The 20,023-nt window shown below is 39.7% G+C and overlaps 2 protein-coding genes across 22 annotated transcripts in view; one reads left to right on the top strand and one right to left on the bottom strand.

Moving 5' to 3' along the window:
- The window catches only part of NRG1 (neuregulin 1), a 499,123-nt gene that overhangs the window by 474,261 nt on the left and 4,839 nt on the right, over window positions 1-20,023 (top strand). For 11 of the 21 annotated variants that reach the window (XM_082204834.1, XM_082204818.1, XM_082204828.1 and 8 more), the window contains 6 exons: window positions 2,679-2,737; window positions 7,764-7,787; window positions 10,257-10,292; window positions 12,895-12,997; window positions 15,886-16,012; window positions 18,887-19,017. In XM_082204834.1, coding sequence (XP_082060960.1) covers window positions 2,679-2,737; window positions 7,764-7,787; window positions 10,257-10,292; window positions 12,895-12,997; window positions 15,886-16,012; window positions 18,887-19,017 — 480 coding nt within the window. Of the gene's footprint in view, window positions 1-2,092; window positions 2,161-2,678; window positions 2,738-7,763; window positions 7,788-10,256; window positions 10,293-12,894; window positions 12,998-15,885; window positions 16,013-18,886; window positions 19,018-20,023 lie in introns of those variants that run through there. The other 10 variants (XM_082204832.1, XM_082204820.1, XM_082204831.1 and 7 more) reach the window with 6 other exon arrangements.
- Window positions 1-20,023, bottom strand: part of LOC309522059 (uncharacterized protein) — a 128,852-nt gene that overhangs the window by 50,002 nt on the left and 58,827 nt on the right. The window contains exon 5 of the mRNA XM_082205273.1: window positions 13,004-15,249. Coding sequence (XP_082061399.1) covers window positions 15,220-15,249 — 30 coding nt within the window. The 3' untranslated portion in view covers window positions 13,004-15,219. Of the gene's footprint in view, window positions 15,250-20,023 lie in introns of the transcript that reaches the window.

Consider the following 20,023-nt stretch of genomic DNA (forward strand, 5'->3'; position numbering starts at 1 on the left):
GGTGCACAGTTTGGGGGTTCTCCTGGACCTGGCTTTGCTCCATGATGCTCAGGTGGTAGCCATGGCCAGGAGTGATTTTGCACAGCTTTGGCTTATGCGCCAACTGCGCCGCTGCCTGAAGGGCAGGTCTGGCCACTGTTGCACATGCTTTGCTCACCTCTGAGTTTGATTATCGCAACACACACTACTTGGAGGTTTCCTCTGAAGAATGTATCTAGCGGCTACAACTGGTGCAGAATGCTTTGGGCAGAAGTGGTGGCGAGGGCATGTTACTTGTGCTAAGTTGGCTCCCAGCTTGCTTCTGAGCCCAATTCCAAATGTTGTGTGTGGCCTTTAAAGCCCTAAACAGCTAAGGTGCAGGTATCTGAAGGAATGCTTGCTTGCATCCATGTGAGACTGCCGGCCTGTTGTGGTCATTTGAAGGGTCCTTACTCCACATCGTGTCTTGTTTTTGTCTGAGGCGAGTGTGCGAACCAAAGTCTTATCCACATTGGTATCCAGGCTTTGAAACTTCCTCCTTCTGGAGTTGCATTTGGTTCCTTAGACAATATTTTCCATTGGGCTTCACCTTTTCCCCACCAACCCCTGATGTTCCTAAGGTATTATTATTGTTTGTCATGACATAATCCGACAGCAAATGTATATTTTATATATTTCATTTTGTAATTTAAGTTCTTGTGCACCTCTATGAGTGGCCTTTCAACTAAAATGTGGCATTAAAATAAACCTTAACTTACTTTACTTTTTTAAAAAATGAACTCAAATGAATTGACAGATTTATTTATTTTTGTCATTGTTTATCATTTACATTGCAATGTCAAGATTATGAATTTGTTGTTGGAAACGAATGCAAAGAGAACATGTGATCTAATAAGTTAACTAATCAGCAAGTGATGAGATGGTCCATTGTGAATATACAGTGGTACCTCGGGTTACAGACGCTTCAGGTTACAGACTCCGCTAACCCCGAAATAGTACCTCAGGTTAAGAACTTTGCTTCAGGATAAGAACAGAAATCGTCCTCTGGCGGCGCAGCAGCAGCAGGAGGCCCCATTAGCTAAAGTGGTGCTTCAGGTTAAGAACAGTTTCAGGTTAAGAACGGATCTCTGGAACAAATTAAGTACTTAACCCGAGGTACCACTGTATGGTGCTTTTTTTCATGATGTAGATTTTTTTGTAATAAAATTGCAAATTAAATCTATGCAATCAGAGTATCTATAATAAATTTAAAAAATGTCCAGTAGCACCTTAGAGACCAACTAAGTTTGTTCTGGGTACAGTGGTTCTTAACCTCGGGTTAAGAACTTAATTCGTTCCAGAGGTCTGTTCTTAACCTGAGGCGTGCTTTCGCTAATGAGGCCTCCTGTTGCCGCTGTTCCGCTGGCGCACGATTTCCATTCTTATCCTGGGGCAAAGTTCTTAAAAATATATATATTAATAATTTCAACATACAAACCATCGAAACCTATCATATTCATTAATTTCCGCCCTTTTTTCCACTCCCCCTCAAACCCTCCCTCTCCCCCCAAAGACTTCCCTCAGCTCCTCTCTCTGATTTCTGAGCACATGTTATTCTCTGCAAGTTATCAAAATGTACATATCCTTATGTTAACTATCTATCATGTTATCCTGGGGCAAAGTTCTTAACCTGGAGCAACCACTTCCTGGTTAGCAGAGTCTGTACCCCGAAGCATCTGTAACCCGAAGTGTCTGTAACCTGAGGTACCATTGTATAATCTTTCATGTGCATGCACACTTCTTCAGAAGTGTGCATGCACACTTCTTCTTCTTCTTTCGTGCATGCACACAAAAGCTTATACCCAGAACAAACTTAGTTGGTCTCTAAGGTGCTACTGGACAATTTTTTAATTTATTTATTTATTTTGACTTCTTCAGACCAACACTCTATACCTGAATATAGAGTATCTATAAAACAGACTTGGATATTTTGTCTTTTTCCATTATTATTTTTTCCCTCCCAGAGGTCTTTGCGAGGAGTTTTCATGTTCCATAGGAAACAGAGTAGCATTCTCTCTGTTTTTCTGGGGTTTGCTGTTTTTTTTCAATCGCTGATCACATTTTTGCCCTTTAGGTGCCTACATGGATACACTGGGAAAAGATGTGCTGAAGTTCTGCCCATGAGAAGCCAGTACCCAGAAAGTATGTTGTAAAATAATGTGAAATCTGCTTTCTCCTCCAACTGCAGCAGTCAAAATCAGTGTCACTTGGTGTTTTCATCCTTCAGTTTGAACTGGGCTCTGTTTCTTCTGCCTTGGGCTGTACATTGTCATATGTACATTATAAATCAGTGTAATGGTTTTTTCCTCTTCAATGCATTTTTTTTTTTCATTATTAAAACTGCAAGCTATCCTATATGTGTCCTGAAACTTTGACCTAGAAAGAAAGCTTGCTGGTGTGTACTGATCTCATTTTGCCATAAAACAAAAGTGATGTTTTCATTTGGAGTGTTGTACTCTCGTGTTATATTTCTCTAAAGTTCACCTCAATTCACTTCACTTTTGAGCTTTGATGGCAGTGATAAACAGAATCGGTTGCTGGAGATGAACACACCAAGTCCAGGCCACACACACACTAAAGAAGCTTCTCTCTTAGCGTGTATTCACCTCTTCTCTTTTTCTCTGTTTTCTCTACCTTTTTGTTTTTGTTTTTACTCTCAGGTGCCCAAATGAATTTACTGGTGATCGCTGTCAAAACTACGTAATGGCAAGCTTCTACAGTACGTCCACTTTCTTTCTGTCTCTGCTTGAATAGGAGCATGCTCAGTTGGTGCTGCTTTTCTTATCGCTTCATCTTTCCTCAGATTTTTTTATCTGTTAACTAAACGGATTACACAAACTCTGGCGTAGATTGCCTCTGCCTTGTTTGCATGGAAAAGTGACGGCACAAGAAATTTCAAGAATTCAACTAAGATTTGAGTTGGCAAAATTAGGCAAATTGTAAAGGCACCTCTCTAGTTTTAACAGTTGAACTCAGCTGCTGCAATATGAAATAAGCCCAAATAATAAATAAAATGTAGCGCTGCGCTAATGGAGTACATCCATAGGCCTAAATCCAACACAGAGCTAGGCAGACTTAAGCCCACCAAAACCAGTGAGCTTGAGCAAATTAGATTTCAACCATAGTAGTTATCCAAACAATAACCATGTAGCAAGCACGATTTGAAAGGTGAATTTAGGCGGTCCAATTTTATCAGCCATGACCATGTGAAAAAGCATGCAAGGTGAGATACATAAAGAAGGTTTTCACTGGTGGTAATGAATTATCAATAAATATTTTATATCACGCTAGTCTTTTTCCCCCAAAGGGTGTTTAGTTGCAAATATTGTTTTATTAAAAGTATGAAAATATCAAGAGCTCTGCCGGTGTCCCTCAAAACCTCACTAAGCATTTAAAGTACCTCCTTAGATGCCAGACAATTTTTTTATCCTAATGAGGATAAAAACAAGTAAAAACACTCTCATAAAAAGCTGAGACTGAGAAAACCCCTTGAATGTCAATAGAAATATAATTTCATATGTTCTTACAAATACTGGATCTACTCATGGAGTGAGTGTCCTGTGTTTGTGCTAAGTTGTACAGTTTTTTTCTAAAACTAGAAAAGATGGAACCAATCAATATACTGTATGCTAGTTCAGTTTAATTTCAATTAGTGTACAGCCTGCACTGGACATACAGTTCCATCTTCCTCATCTATGAACAAAAAAATGTATATAAATAATCTACAGTAACCCTCCTAAGCCTTACCTCTCCCATATTTCAAGTTTTCTGTTGGGAATGAGGGAGTTAGATTCCACACTGGCCAGATGTTTATCTTAAGTACTAAAAAGCTCATTTGTATAGACTCTACGTCATAGTGCTTTAAAAGTTTTCTTGACAATCGTATTCCCCAAATAATATGAAACTATTTTCTAATTTATTTTCTATTGCTCTTCTTTTTTTAAAAAAAAAAAAAGTATTTTTGATGGTCAAGAATATATGAAAACATAATATTAAAATGGAGTTGTTTGCCTAGTTAGATTAAAACATTGAATATTTTATGCATTTGCTGCATTTTATGTGTTAGCCATTAAAATAATTGATTTTTACTTGTGTTGCTTTCCTAAAATATAGACCTAAATATTTCAACTTAAGTAGTCCCGTAGACCATTACTGCTTTTGAATTCCAGATTACTGTTACTGTGGACAACAATGAACAATGTCCACTCACTTGCCAAACAGAACCCCTGATTTGTCTTCTCTTTACCCTACTCCCATCACCTGCATATCCCTCAAAATCTTCTCCAGAGATCCTCAGTCCTCCAGAGCAATTTATTAATTTGTTAAATTCTTTACTGCCATTCATCTGAAGATCACAGGGGCGGTTCACAACATAAAAATACGAAACGAGAACACAAAATACATAATAATAAAACAACCAATAATCCTTCTTCCACAAAAACATTTTAAAAGGCTATCGAATGTTAATCAGCCAAAGGCCTGGTTACAGAGAAAGTCAGTCTCTTTGGGGGAGGAGACAAAAGAGAACCCCTGTTGCATGAGGGGGTCACTTGCTCATGCTACATGGGATTCCACCCTTTATATTTACATAGAATGCATGCACCACATGATTTTCTTGATATTGCTTTGTAATACAAACATACATTTCCTTTTTGTATGCTACAGTGATTCTCCCACTATAAAATACATGGTGGTCAACATTGACCCATTTTGAGGGATATACAGTACCACGTTTTGGATTTTTGTGCCTAAGATACTCTGCTATGAAATGTCTTAAGATATTTTCAAAGCCGCACCTACTCATACTTCTTAGCTCCCTCAACTTCTGATGAGCTTGAACAATCAGAGAACCATAGAATATTAGAGCTGGAAGAGACCCCAACCCCCTGCAATGCAGAAATCTCAACTAAAGCATAATTAAGAAACAAATTTACAACAAGAACTAAAAAGTGCACTATGTTACTATAAACTGCAAAGGGCAGAGCCCAGAGAGAGTATTAACTGAACATGCAGCCAATCCATATTCTCTATATTTTTGTTCAACCTAATGTAGTTCAAATATGGATATTAAATGGAGATGGATGCCATTACTGTGCTAGATGCTCTATTTTCAACTGGATTGAAAATATATGAATAGCAATTTTTATTTTGTTGGCATAGAGAATTCCATCATCAGTGTTAGCCAGGCATGAATCCAAAACCCATGGCCAGAGAGCCAGCAAAACTATGAACATGTAGATCATTATTTGGTTTAAATTTACATAATTTTGGAATATGAAACGGCTTGTTTCAAAAAGAGGCAGCGCTTTGTTGCGAGTGTCTTAAATATTGCATTTGACATTCAAAGTTAAGACTTTATTATGTTAAATATGAACGTACAGAGATGGTATTATACCAGTCTTTCCTGGTTTTAATCATAGCTGGATTATTATCATCATCATTTATTATAATTATCCTTATTATCACAGTCAATATGATTGAAAGCTGTTGGACAATGAGCCATCACCACATGGGCACAGCTGACCTCAGGAACAGATAGTTGCATGTGTGCTGCTAGAAAAGTGCAAAAAATACTCAGTTGAATCTACATTCAACTCTCGCATGCATTGGCTGCCGTACCCTTGTGGTGATGGATTTTGTTAACTGTATTTAAAGTAATGTTTTGTTTCTAATACAGTATATCACAAATGATGAAATATAAGAGAACAGTAGCAGAGTAAATTAGAATACATACAGCTGTCTGGGTTATTTTTTAAAAATCAGGGGAATGTTACCATGAATATCAAATATCAATTGGAGTGATATACATATTATTCTGGAGTCAGAATGAGCGATGCATGTTTCCCTTGCATGCTTTTTGGCCAAGGTTTACGTGCCAGAATATATTTTCTTTAAGTACCGATCTCCCGTTGAATTATTTCAAATAGAAGCTGTCTGAAATGAGTTACTTTCACTGGAATTAATTTCCATTCGGCCTGCCCTCCTTGCCTACAAACTAGTGTAAATGCAGTAATATATACGCATGAGCATGTCACTAATTCTACTGAAGACTCAACCAAGCTTTCTATGCAACTAATATATATTGTTAGTAGTGTTCATGTAGGCATGTAATACTGGCTCTGTAGGGGAAAATCTCTGAATTCAGATTCGTTTAAACCCTTAAAATGTTACTGATTGCTGGGAGGGCAAATTTCCCCACCACCACCCTTACCATGTATAATTATTTACCTTAGGTTTCTAAGAGTAAATAAGAGTAAATAAATGTTGGTCTTATTTAAATACAGAGGAACAGAAAAGGTGGTTGTTTTTAAAGATGTAGAGAGGGGATCCAGAGGTAAGCAGAGTAGCAACATTTTGGTGCAGGAAATAAGGATTAAATGTAATATGGGCAACCATATGTTTTATAAAATATGCTCTTGTGCACGCTACACACACATGTAACTCCCACTATTGTTGGCCTTCCAGACCTAGCAGCCTGTTGAAGAAAGTGCTTTTTTTCTTAAAAAATGTTTAGGGGTACTCTCCTTTTCCTACTCATAGTGAAATACTGCCCCTCAATGAGGCCAAACTTCGATTCACAAAATGTTTAGGGGTATGTGTACCCACAGAAAAAAAGCACTGGCCAAAGACAATTTCAAAGGAACCATATAAACTAACTCCATGGGTACTATTATTTAGGTGTTGCTTCATTGATTAGTCAGAGTACCAGTGTGAGAGAGTTAGGCACTCCAAAATTTGCCGCGTCTAATCCGGCCCCAAACTTTTTTTTTCTGCTCCAAACCCCCATGTTACTGGAGATACATTCTTTCTTATTTCCAGTTTATAATAAAATGTAAAGAACACAGGAAAATGAGTTGTATCCCCAGTAATTTTCAGCACAATCAAAATTTTCTGGTGCCATAATGTTTTGCAATGAGGAATGCTGTTTTAAAATGAGATCCTAGCAACTCTATTCCTTTTCAAGCAGTTTCCTCCGTTCCTAATTCCTCTTCTGAGACTTCCATCCCAGACGATAAGATAAAAGTAGTGTTTTTCACATTTGTGCCTTTAAAATATAAATCTACCTAGTTGATCAGCATGTGAAACCAATTAGCTCCACAAGGCAATGGACAAAGAAGATGGCACTTTCCCTTCAGACATAAGCACTGTCAAAATATAACTTGGTTCTGTTTTAACTAATAAACTCCCCGGGTTCAATTTATTACTCTGTGTAATAGACTGAAAGACAATTTGATACAGCCCAGCGTAAGAGGGGAAATATAGAAATATAAACAGGAAGACGTTGCCTTGCTAGAGTCACTATTTTAAATGCCCACTATGAGTTACAGGCCTACACACTAGCAAATTTCATATACAGATGTTTTTAGATCCACGTGTTGGGCAGATGCTACAATAGCCAGGTGTTACAACAATCAGTTCAAAGAGTCCATCACCATGATATATCAGAAATATATTTAAGGGTTCACATAAACTGGTGCATTCACCATGTTCTTCCAGATTATATACAGATGCCAGAGTGTATTTGCTGTAAACAATCGTTTCACAAATGGACACAAGAGCCTGCCAAAGCTTACATGAACTCTGCCACATTAACCTCATGCCATTTGTCCTGTCTCCGTGTGCAAACACCAAATAGATATAATATCCATGTGTAACTTGTTTTTTTTTCCCAGTACAGTGTATTGCTCTTTTCTGAAACTATTTTCCTTTTTCTTTCTTTTTATGTCAACTTTCTGCATTGGCAGAGCATCTTGGGATTGAATTTATGGGTATGGACCAATCATTCCTTTTAGCTTGCAGATTTTAGACCCTGAGAGATTGAAAACCTTTTTATTTCCCCCTCTCCCTTCAATTCCTAACCAACTTCCTTATGCTTTAGAAGGGATCATACAGCTATAACAGTTTTTGCCAGCTCCCTATCTGCACTTAACATAAACATGTATAAACTGTGGATTATGCTTGAGGTGGCCATAAAAGACTGGAAATTTACTTTTCCTGCTCGATTTCTTGGCTAACTTGCTTTTGCTACAATCTAGCATTGCTGCTGTCCTGTCTTGGAAGCACCTGCCAAATTTCCATCTGTCACAAAGAAAGAAAGAATGGCCATTCTGTAGAATGGCAAGATTACTGTTTAGGACATAGGAGACCTATTTTGAAACTTGCACCATTCTACCACCACAAATCCTGCTGAAATGAATGCTTTAATAGAGGATTTGAGGATTGCAGATTGAAGCACTTGTGGACTTGACTTATTCCATGTATTCGGCGAGCATGGGTAGTGCCTAGCATGTGAAGCAAAACCAGGTAAAACAGAGGCAATGTAAGGCAAAGCACAGGGAAAGTGAAGCAGGCCTATAGCAAGGGACATCTGCAGCAGTTTTAGTACAGACCAGAGACCTCTACTTGAAGCCTTTTCACATGATTTGCTGTGACCTATTGCTTTGCAAGGGACGCGGGTGGCGCTGTGGGTTAAACCACAGAGCCTAGGACTTGCCAATCAGAAGGTCGGAGGTTCGAATCCCCACGACAGGGTGAGCTCCCGTTGCTCAGTCCCTGCTCCTGCCAACCTAGCAGTTTGGAAGCACGTCAAAGTGCAAGTAGATAAATAGGTACCGCTGTAGCGGGAAGGTAAATGGTGTTTCCGTGCGCTGCTCTGGTTCGCCAGAAGCGGCTTAATCATGCTGGCCACATGACCCGGAAGCTGTACGCCGGCTCCCTCGGTCAATAAAGCAAGATGAGCGCCGCAACCCCGTGTCGGTCACGACTGGACCTAATGGTCAGGGGTCCCTTTACCTTTACCTATTGCTTTGCAAAAGGCTTTCTGCAGGATATGTTTGCTATACTTTGGTCCCATATTTTTCCAACTGCTTGGTGACTGTGCACAAACAGCCCACCTGACTTTCTTCTTGCTCCATGTTGGGACCCTCTGTGGGCTCAGATCCTAATGTCATTAAAACAGATAATGTTCTCTGCGGCAATGAATACACATGTTGTGTGTGTTGCACTGCTTGTGTTTCTGAGCACCAGCCCAAAATATAATATTGGAAGCACAACACTTAAAGAGAAGTCCAGACCACTGGAGCGTGCAAACCACAGGAGAGATTATTTGTAGCAGGAAAGGACGCACCTGATTGATGATTTTTAAAGTAGGATAAGGACAATAAAAGCCTTATACTGGCCACACCCAGTGTAATAATAATAATAATAATAATAATAATAATAATAATGCTGCTGCAGGAGGAATTTTCAGCAGAGTGCTAATTAGATGCAGCAGAATGTAGATGAGATCCATCTGTTCCTCATTATTTCTAGCTGGGTGATGTGTATTCAGATATACATCCCCATCCAAAGTCGTCTGCAATTAACCTGTAACACGTACAGCTGGGCTGGGGGCAAGTAAGCGTTCTTCCCTCATGGCACCCACTCCCTCGCACAGATGATTGAACCCTTTTAGGAAGAGGTACAAAATCACCAAAAAGTGGGGATACGGTTTTATGGAGGGTTTGCAAAACATTTCCTCCATTTTGGCACCAAGAGAGAGTGGGCAGGTGTGAGAATGAGCTGCAGGATTATAAACTTGGAAACTGTCGAGGACGTTGCAAGAGTGAGGAAGTGAAAGGACAAGGAGGGAGAGCGCAGGTCCACCAGGAAGAACGTTTGTAACACATTTCTTCAGATTACTGGCTTTTAAGTAATAATAAAAGCTTTCCAGAAAGTATCACAAGAAGATACACAGTTCACCACACGTAGCATGTTGTATGCCTTGAGGACGCCACACAGACTGAGAGACTTCTTGTTAATAAGACAGAGGCTGACTCAAAACGGTAGCGAAACGGTTTACGTTTTTACAAACGTTTTATTGTCTTTTCCATAGTCACGGCCATATTATAGCTTAAGCTGGACACAGGATTGCCACCAAAGCCAGCATTCCCGTGAAGTAGCCTCTGCATGCAGTAATATCTAGGAGTACTTGCCACATGGCAGTTCTGCATCATGCAACACATTATTGCAGGGAGAGATCGCCATAGGAGATGCCACTGGTGATGGTATCCCTGGCGTTGGTGTAATCGTAACCCTGGTCTATTGTGGGCAGGAGGGAGGAGAAAACACTATTTTCACAAGTTGATAACTGATAACTACAAACAGAATTCTATGTTAACCCTTTCTGAACTGCACTAATTAACTGGATTGCATTTAGCATGACCTTTCTGTCTCTTGTTGTATTGTAACATTATAAGACTCCAGGTGCTTGGCTGCTCAATCAGTGCTTTCAGGTGAGCATAGGTTAGGAGTTATGCTGTATGTGAAATCCCTTCAAACTCTGCTTCAATCTTATTTTCAAGCATTTTCCTTCACTCTTTTTTCCAGTTATCAAGCATGCTGTGCCAGGCTTATAGTTGACTTCTCAAACTTTTAACTTTCTCTTTCCCTTCAGTTCCTCTCTTTTTCTTCTCTCCCATATATTTGTGATTGCTTCCCTACCTTAACTTCCTTTTCTTGGATTTTTATTTGTATAATCAGTTCAATGTTCTAGTTTTTCTTTTCTCACAAAACTGACCCTTCCTTCCCTCTTTTAATAAGTAGTGCTATTAATTTTTGCCTGAATATGTTCAGAAGCCTGTTAACTGATGTTCACATTGGGATTGGCTTGTAGGAAATAACTCATCCAACAATAGGATGCATTGTATCATAGAGATGAAAGGGTTTTATTTAATTCCAGTCTTGGTTCATAGTAAATTTCAAGTTGCCCTATTTCTTTGAAGTATGTCTCAGAAACAAACTAGATGATATCCACAAAGTGTGTGTAATGCCTCTCATGGCTTTTTTTTAATTAGAAAAACTATTTTCAGAGGGGTTATGGTTGTGGGAAGGGAAAGAGAGTATGCCTGTGATCCTCTGTTCAGTCCTCGATAAATAAATCCCATTGAATTTAATTCATTTTAAGGAACGTAAGAGATCACAGCAAAAGGGGCAATACCAAATCTAATAAAAAATAAAGTGGTCTTGCTAGAGAGCCTAGAAATCTCAATTATCCATTAAACATTTTGGTAACTGTTGTTTAATCTATGATACAAATAAAAGTCCACACAGGCAAAGCCTGAGGATAATAGATAAGTACAAGAAAAAAATTCTTCCTTTAATCTATTTGTCTCGAAAGAAATGGGCAGAGAAAAAAACGACTTAGAAAGATGTGCCATGAAAAACAAAACTATCTATGCAAAAACACCAGTGTGCATGTAGAAGCCAAACTACGTTTTCCAAAATGCCATGAAAGGAAAGCAAAATTTCTTCCAGGCACAGTCAGCACTTCATGGAAGTTCCTTCCTCCCAAACTGATACACCGCAGCATATCAGCACACGCTGCCAATTATTGGTCAGTGCCCACTATGATGTAATCAAACTATACGCTGGGTCAATGTCTAAGCAAATATTTACGCTCTTAGGAGCAACAGTGACGGCAGAGGTGAAGAATTTGGGACCTAACAGGCTAGTGCCAGAAAACAGTAACAGATGAAGGCAAAGCAAGACCTAGCAGATGTCTTATCTGCAAACATACAAAGATCAGCATACCAGGAAATTGCCAAACACTAACAGACTCTTAAGCATAAAAGCAGCAGACTTTCAGATTCTGTCCCATTGATGGTAACCTCATTTCCAAAAGAAATTGAAGTTATCTTTTCTTTCCCCCTTAAATTTAAGCATTTATGTTTATCAACAGTGCTCCATTCATTCAGGGATAGGGAACCTGTGGTTTTCCAGAGGTTTTTGGACTACAACATTCCTGAATGGCTGGACCTGGTGGGAGTTGGGTGTCCTACGTCATCCAGAGATCCACAGGTTCCCCATCTCTGTACCTCCTTGTTGGATCCTCACACCTTGGCTGCGTTAATCTTGCTCTATCAGGATGATGTAACAGTTTCGCAATTTTGTACTGAAAATACAAACCACAAAAGGAATAGAGGAAACGAAAAGTTCCATGAGCCAGTGTACAGTTAGTATCAATGTTCTAATTGTAACGTTTCCTTTGTTCAACATACACAATGATGTTTTGCCAAGTGTGACAGACAATGGAATGCGGTGGGGGGGGTTTCCAAACCAAACATTGCTTGCCCTAAGAATTACTTAATAATGATAAAATATCACTTGAGTGAGGTCATTGCGGTGGAACAGATCTTCTTCATGCAACTGTTCTTTTTGCTACAGTTATGACATTTGAGTAAGCACAGCAATATCTATGTGATACAATGCATTGCTGCCTATTGCTGCAGCCACTTTGGGGCCAGTGGAAAGAATTGGGGTGAGCAGATAAACTGCATTAGCAATCCTCTAAAAGTGGTGCAATTTTCACCGGTGGCGTAATTGCAAGCCAAACTCAAAAGTACAATGGTAACTTTTCTCATGTAAAGATTGCTGTGATCTAAGTTAATACTTGAAAAGCAGCAGTCTGTTTTAAAATGCCAAAGAAGAAAGGGAAAGGGGAGAGAAAATTGTTGGGTTCGGGGGAGAGATTGCTGTAAATCTATCTTCATCCAGCTCTCTTTGCAAGGAGGAAAAACCTGTTTCTACACTACATGCATTGTTATTCTATCAGTGCATTTTATTTTGCGTAATTTTTTGTTTTTCTAAATTTTTATTAACATTATGTTTAAAAAGTACAAGTACAAATTAATTTGAATTATATTTATTTTAAACTTCATATTCCTCCATCCCTAGTATTGCATTTGGATCTTAATTTCTAAACTTAAATTTTGTATGGTGATTGTGCCATTGATTTCACTGCGTGAGATTGTAAAATAATTGTTTGTGGCATTGGTTGCTCTGTCTTTTATTATCTAGTGTACATTTTGTAACCTTCTCCTTTTTGCCCCTTTCTAGAAGCTGAGGAACTCTACCAGAAAAGGGTGTTGACCATAACTGGCATCTGCATTGCTCTCCTAGTAGTTGGAATCATGTGTGTTGTGGCCTACTGCAAAACCAAGTAAACTTTCCTCTTCCTTTCTATATTTGTGTTTATCACTGAGGGATCGGGACCCTGTCAAAACAAAAGGCTAAGAAATGTGCTTGCAACTGTTGATGCAAGATTAAGCAGCTAAATAAACTCAAGAATTTATGTGTAACCTTATAGTGAAGCTGGAGTGTGCTATACTGTATTGTATAATCACAAAAAAATCCTATGGAGATGACCCCTCAGAAGACTATTATTGTTATTGTTATATTATTATTATGCCACCCATCTGAATGAGTTGCTCCAGCCACTCTGGGCAGAAGGCTGCCTTCAGATGTCTTCTGAAAGTCAGATAGTTGTTTATTTCCTTAACATCTGATGGGAGGGCATTCCACAGGGCAGTTGCTGCTACCAACAAGGCAGGTAGTTACTGGGGTTGTTTGTCTATAAGGAGACGATCCCTTGGACTTTTCTAATCTAACTCATGACCCACTGAGATAACTGCCTAAGTGTCCCATCTGTTCTGAAGGGCTTCAGAACTAAAATTCATTGTTAGAAAGTTCTTAATCATGTTGTAGGATGACTCCTGAACCAGGTTTAAATCCAAAAATCTCACCCACACTTTAATATACTAGCTCAGTATGTTAATAATGAATGTCAAAATGCATGTTGATAGGTAACTGATCTGTCACCCCATGAATTGGCAGCCTTCAGTGGTGTCGAAACTTTTTTCAAAGAGGGCCAAATTTGATGAAGTGAAGGGCCAACCAAATCCTTTTTTTAGGATTGAAGTTGTTGACCTTTTTTATGATTTTACCCCAAAGTTGTTTAGCTTTTTTTAGGATTGAAACTGTTGAGGTTTTTAGGGTTTTACCCCAGGAAATAAACTGCCACAGGGGCCGACCAGCGGTCCAGATTAGGCCCCCAAAACGAACTTTGGACATACCTACACGAAAGTCTTATTACTGTGTCTTATATTGTACACCTGACCCATGGTTAAACTCTGATCTATTTATTGTGCCTCTTGACATTCTGAAATACATACACCCAGTCTGAACATAACCCTAAGCCTAAATTGCATGGCAGCAGCTGGACTAGGGGAAGAGCACTGCAGCTGTGAACTTCATTCTGAGAACCTGCTCATTTGCTCATGCTAAGCCATGGCTGGCTAAATTTTACATGCAAAATGGGCCATAATCTAACTGCAGTGTTATCTAATCTGATACCAGAGCCACACTTGTTTGTGAACTAAAATTGGAGGTGCACTTCGTTCTTAGAGAAATATAGGAATTTAAAGCATATTGGAATAAGAATTGCTTATTCTTAGAGCAGCCCATCCTTATGTTTACTTGCTGAGGGTAGGTAATTCTGTTTCATCTCTGTATTGGAAATGGGCCATTTTTTTTCTGCACATGAAGGGCACTCACTAACCAAAAAAACACAAAAGCAAATCACTAAAGGGAAACAGAAAAGAAAAAAGTATTGCAAAAGCTAAATGCGCATTCTGTTCCTTGCAGCGGTGCCTCTTCATTGAATTAACTGCTGTACAGATGGAACATTTTGGAAGAGTCAGTGTTATGTGATGTCACCTTATCACTTTATTAACATTGCCACTGGAAATGCCACTACACTTTCCTATTAATGAAATTTAAATAAGAAAAACGCATACACTTACTTTGCAGCTAGTAAAGGTTTTAGTGAGGGATCGTTCAGTCATTTCCTGCTATGAGAACACCTATTCTTAATCAAGGGAATGCCAGCGTTAACCTTCGTGCGCAGAGTCAAACCAATATAAACATACACTATAATATTATATAATAAAGCAGATTTCTTTGCTGCGGCTGTATCCCTTGACTCAGGTGAATTTGCAGTTGATGCAGTATCCTCCTCCCATCTATAGTTCAGCACAGGCCAGCGAGTGATTCAGCACTTTCTGTGACAGCAGAGCTTGGGGAAAAGCTCAGTAAAAAAACAGTTGCATCATTCTGAACAAAGTTCATAGCTTAAAACCATAAGAATTACCACCTTTGGATTTTACTTTATTTAAAAGCATTTTGAAACAGCTTACATTTTTAAAATATATGACTGCTGTACAAAAAGAGTTTCTTTTCTTCTCTTTGCACATGTCCACGGCTGTACATTATATTGCAGGCAGGCATCAGGATAACCAGGTTATTGCAGAAAAGTGATAGGATGCACATGAATTCAGAATAAAGCCTTGCAAGGGCCTCTGGACCTAGATATGGTACAAGAAACTAGCTGCTGCTGCTGGGAATGGTGCTCTCCTGTAAAGATAAGAGATAAGAGCATTGTTTTCACTGAATTGTAAGGGACCCAGAGGTGCATCTAGGCCAACTCTCTGCAGTGCAGGAATCCTGCCCACATCCATCCCTGGATAGGTTAACAACCAGATACACGGACCCATTCTGCCACCTGAGTTTCTTAGAACCCACCTATTAAAGTCATAGGCACACTGACAAGGGGAGAACCATGATCATACTCCATAGAAAGTCCTTGTGCATTATGCCAAGCACCTTCCAAAACATATGAAGTGCACTTTTGGATAGAGACAAAGAAACAAGGGTGAACGTGAACAGATAACATATATATCATAGGGACTTGCTTCTCAATTGAAATCCATGGCTGTCGTCCCCCCCTTTGATCTCAAAAGAGCAACAGACTGCGAAAGTTTCAGAAAGGCAATTCATTTTGGAAGGTAGAACACCTTTCCCGATAAATCTTCTCTCCTCATAAGCCTGACAGAGTTCTGGAAGTCCTGAACTCTTCGCGTCGTATAGATCTCTTGCAGTTTCTTGTCGTTCAGATAATCCATGTATGGGAATGTGCTGGTCAGATATGGTTGCAGAGCAGAACTGCTTTGTCCGTTTGACTATTTAAGCTGTTCTTTATTTGAAACACAGGAAACAGCGGAAAAAGCTGCACGACCGCCTCCGGCAAGGCCTTCGATCTGAGCGCAACCATAGAGTCAATATGGCCAATGGGCCTCACCACCCACACCCACCGCCAGAAAATGTCCAGCTGGTGAATGTAAGTTTTGCAAGTGTAGCTCATCAGTTCATCACCAGTTTTTATCTGAGAGCCATTTAATCAGTTATCAGATAGAAATGATAAGCATGCTTCTCTCCCCCGCCCAAATAACTTGTTATTCTACCATGACAACCTAAAAAAGCAATTGTAAGAGTGAAGAAAGTTTTCCAATGTAACTGGTGTGCCAACCTGAATAAAATATGGGGGAGGCCAGGTCAGCCTCATCCCATATAATTGATCACAAGATGTGGCACATGCTCACCATTTGAATAACAATGCCCATTAACTTTTAGTGGGGGCTGAGCCCCCTCAAATATTTTATGGAGGATGCCAAAGGAACCCTACCCCTAGGAGTTGGCTCTTATGAATGTAACTCAGAATAATACTAATTTACAGACTTTCTTTTTCTGGGCAAATGCATAATTGAAGTTACATAAATTTAAGTTATAGAGAATTCAAATCCTGGTAGTTCTTCTATATGAAATCATGGAAATTAGATTTTATCAGCACAGCAATGTAGAGACATCCTTTTGCACAGATTGTCCACAAAAAAGCAATCATGAACCATGCACCTTTTCCAGACAACAACAGAACCTGAAGTTAGAAGCAGGGTATTTTTGTGGGCACCCTTTCTGGTTTTGCACATGGAATTTTACTTTGAAAGCCATCTTAAGGACATAGAATATTAACGTCAAAATAATACTGAGCACTGCCAACTCAGGTTGAACCATCTGCCTAAGAGGTGGGCTACAACAATGTTCATTCTCACAAAATGGAATCCATGTGAGGTGGAATATTCCCATGGTTGAAGCAAAGGGTGTGCCATATCCTGTGTGGATCCCACATTCATTCACTTTCTTAATCACAAGAGCAATCATGCCCTTGGTTCTCCGAGAAAGTAGATAAGATTTTGTTGCAGTTCTTTTGCCTGCCACCACTTTGTTTCAAGTAAAAGTGCTGCCCTTGGTCATACATAGCTCATGTAAAATATTACCAGTGTGGTGTAGTGGTTAAGAGCGGTGGACTTGTAATCTGGTGAACCGGGTTCGCTTCCCCGCTCCTCCACATGCAGCTGCTGGGTGACCTTGGGCTAGTCACACTTCTTTGAAGTCTCTCAGCCTCACTCACCTCACAGAGTGTTTGTTGTGGGGGAGGAAGGGAAAGGAGATTGTGAGTCGCTTTGAGAATCCTTCGAGTAGTGATAAAGTGGGATATCAGATCCAAACTCCTCTTCTTCATGTTCATTTCAGTGGAGGTTCTGCCCTCATAGCTTCCAAGATGTCTTTAGAGCCCAAACATACTCCCAAGAAAGTGTTTCATGAATATGGAGGCGCTACTGGCTATGTTACTCAATGTACACACAATGCTTAAGTGTAAATAGCATTAACAATGTGATTTCTCCTAATCCATGCCTGCTGGCAAAAGGAGAAGCAGCTTCCAATCCACTGCTACTGAAGAGCTTTTTCAGACATTCTCAGGTTGAAAGGGAGCAATGTCTGCTGGCCAGAACAGAAGTGGAGAGGTCTTTGCAAGATTAGACATGCAGGGCACCACCTCATTTGACAGGTGCCACTCTGAGCTAAGGAAAGGGCTAAAAAAAATGACAATGAGAGTTGAATGCAGTCCATGGCCTACTAGCCAAAAAACCTGATTTATGGATTAAAGATAAAAGAATTGGGTGAACTCCTGAACAGAACCAAAATAGCACTCAGCTAGCAGTACATTTTACAGATGAACCGGAGCTACCTTGGAGGTAATCCTAAGGATCTTTGCAGTCAATAAGTTTTGCCGTCAACTCCAGCGGACAAAGTATTTCACCTGTTCTCTGTGTTTAACCAGTGTAGATATTTCTCATATTACATCATTCCCTGAGAGAGCCAATTTGTAGACAAACTATGCCTGTTACTTAGGTACCATAGTATTTCTTCTGTCATTTGCTTTTTGAGCCATTAGGAAAGAATAGGCCAGAATTCAGACTCTATTGTTCCTATAAAGTCCCCAAACTAAATATTTTGAAAGACTAGTTTGTAAAAACACAGGAAATTTATGCTGCCCCTAACACACTTCACAAAGAACTTAAGAACAGGTTGCCTCCTCACCACTGAAATTCAGGGGACCAACATATTTTTTTTTTTTAGTTGTTATGGGTGGAGAGAGAAGGTATTTGAAAAGGGAAGTCAAAACACATCCATAGCCCCTACTCAGAAGTCTTCCCCTTGGTTAGCCAGAGCATTAGGAGAAAGCCAGTCCATATTCTGGCCAGATGTGCTGTTATCAGAAAGCACCTTTAGTGCTGTAATTTTAGATAGCTAAACCTTTCTCCCTAATGAACTAGTTTGTAAGATGGAGGGAGTTTCAGTGGGAGTATTCATAAATTTTATTTTTGCATTTTCTATTTTACATAAACAAGTGAATTAAATACATAAACATATAATCCCTTTTGACTTCCCTCCCCGCCCTCCATTGTGGATCTTAATGTAATGATTTCCCCCTCTGCATCTCTTTTATAACTCTTATTTTTATAAATCGTTTGTTAATCCATGGTTCAAATTTTTACCACAAGTTTTCTGTCAATCCTACCAATGTGTGTAATTGTTTGCAATAGCTTTTCAAATAAATCATAAACTTTCCCCATTCTTTATTAAAGACCTCCTGAGGTCTCAGTGGGAGTATTCAAGCACATTAACCTGCCAGACCAAATACACAGGGGTCTCCTGACCCACACACAAGCCACTGGTGGGGGGCCACAAGGGAGAGGAGAAAGGCCAGTTACACAAGTAGAAGCCCTTCCATTTAAAGGATTAATTGGGTGAATCCCATCCATGATGTATGAGTTGTGCTTATAAATATGAGTTGTGTCTCCCTTTTATTTAGCAATATGTATCAAAAAATGTAATATCCAGTGAGCATGCTGTGGAGAGAGAAACAGAGACATCATTTTCTACAAGCCACTATACCTCAACCACTCACCATTCCACAACGGTCACCCAGACACCTAGTCACAGGTAGGAGGCTGAAATAAAACCTGCAGGTTTTTGTTTCTTCCTGTTTTAAGAAAAGGTGCATCTTGGTAAACTTTTAACCATGTTGGACCTTTCCGGTGATTGCAACAAATCTTTGATTACAGAGACTTTTTACTGGGTGCTGAAATGTTCACATATTCTTCTAAACCATATTTAAAAGCAGCTTTTGTTGGCTGAGGGGAAGGGCTAAAGCAATTGTCAACCTTTCATGATTTTAGAGCCCATGTCTCTTGCAGAAGAGCTTTCCAAACTGTCTGTCGTCACAGGTTAGTGTGTCGGCTGCAGTGCATAGGTGTATTGCACTAACATTCCCTGCGCCCATCCTGGGGCTGGAAAGGGGTTAGTTTAACCTCTGATTTGCTAGTAAAACTGAATTAATGTATCCTGAAATGATGCATGTCCAAAAAGTGTGTCACCAATGTGAAAAGTTCGGAAAGCTTTGTGTTGCAGTAATTTCATACCTTGATCAGACTATTATTCCTAATGACTAATGCATCATATGAGTAACAAAGTAATCAAAGTAACAAGGTAATCAAATTTTTGTTCCTGGGTGTTGCAATTATTCCTTTGAATAATAGATTCATTGCTATTAAGTTGTTGTGTGGAATTAGGCTATGCCTAATTCTCATTGATGCCTCTGATGAGAACAATGTTGAGCAGTGTTCCTGCCCAATGAACATGTCTCACCAACCATATTTAGCTGCTTGCCATGTGCTTGACAAGGGACGCGGGTGGCGCTGTGGGTTAAACCACAGAGCCTAGGGCTTGCCGATCAGAAGGTCGGAGGTTCGAATCCCCGCGACGGGGTGAGCTTCCTGTTGCTCGGTTCCTGCTCCTGCCAACCTAGCAGTTCGAAAGCACATCAAGTGCAAGTAGATAAATAGGTACCGCTCTGGCGGGAAGGTAAACGGCATTTCCGTGTGCTGCTCTGGTTCTCCAGAAGTGGCTTAGTCATGCTGGCCACATGACCCAGAAGCTGTACACCGTT

The sequence above is a fragment of the Podarcis vaucheri genome, assembly GCF_965113315.1.
Source record: "Podarcis vaucheri genome assembly, chromosome: 17".
Taxonomy (NCBI): Eukaryota; Metazoa; Chordata; class Lepidosauria; order Squamata; family Lacertidae; genus Podarcis; species Podarcis vaucheri.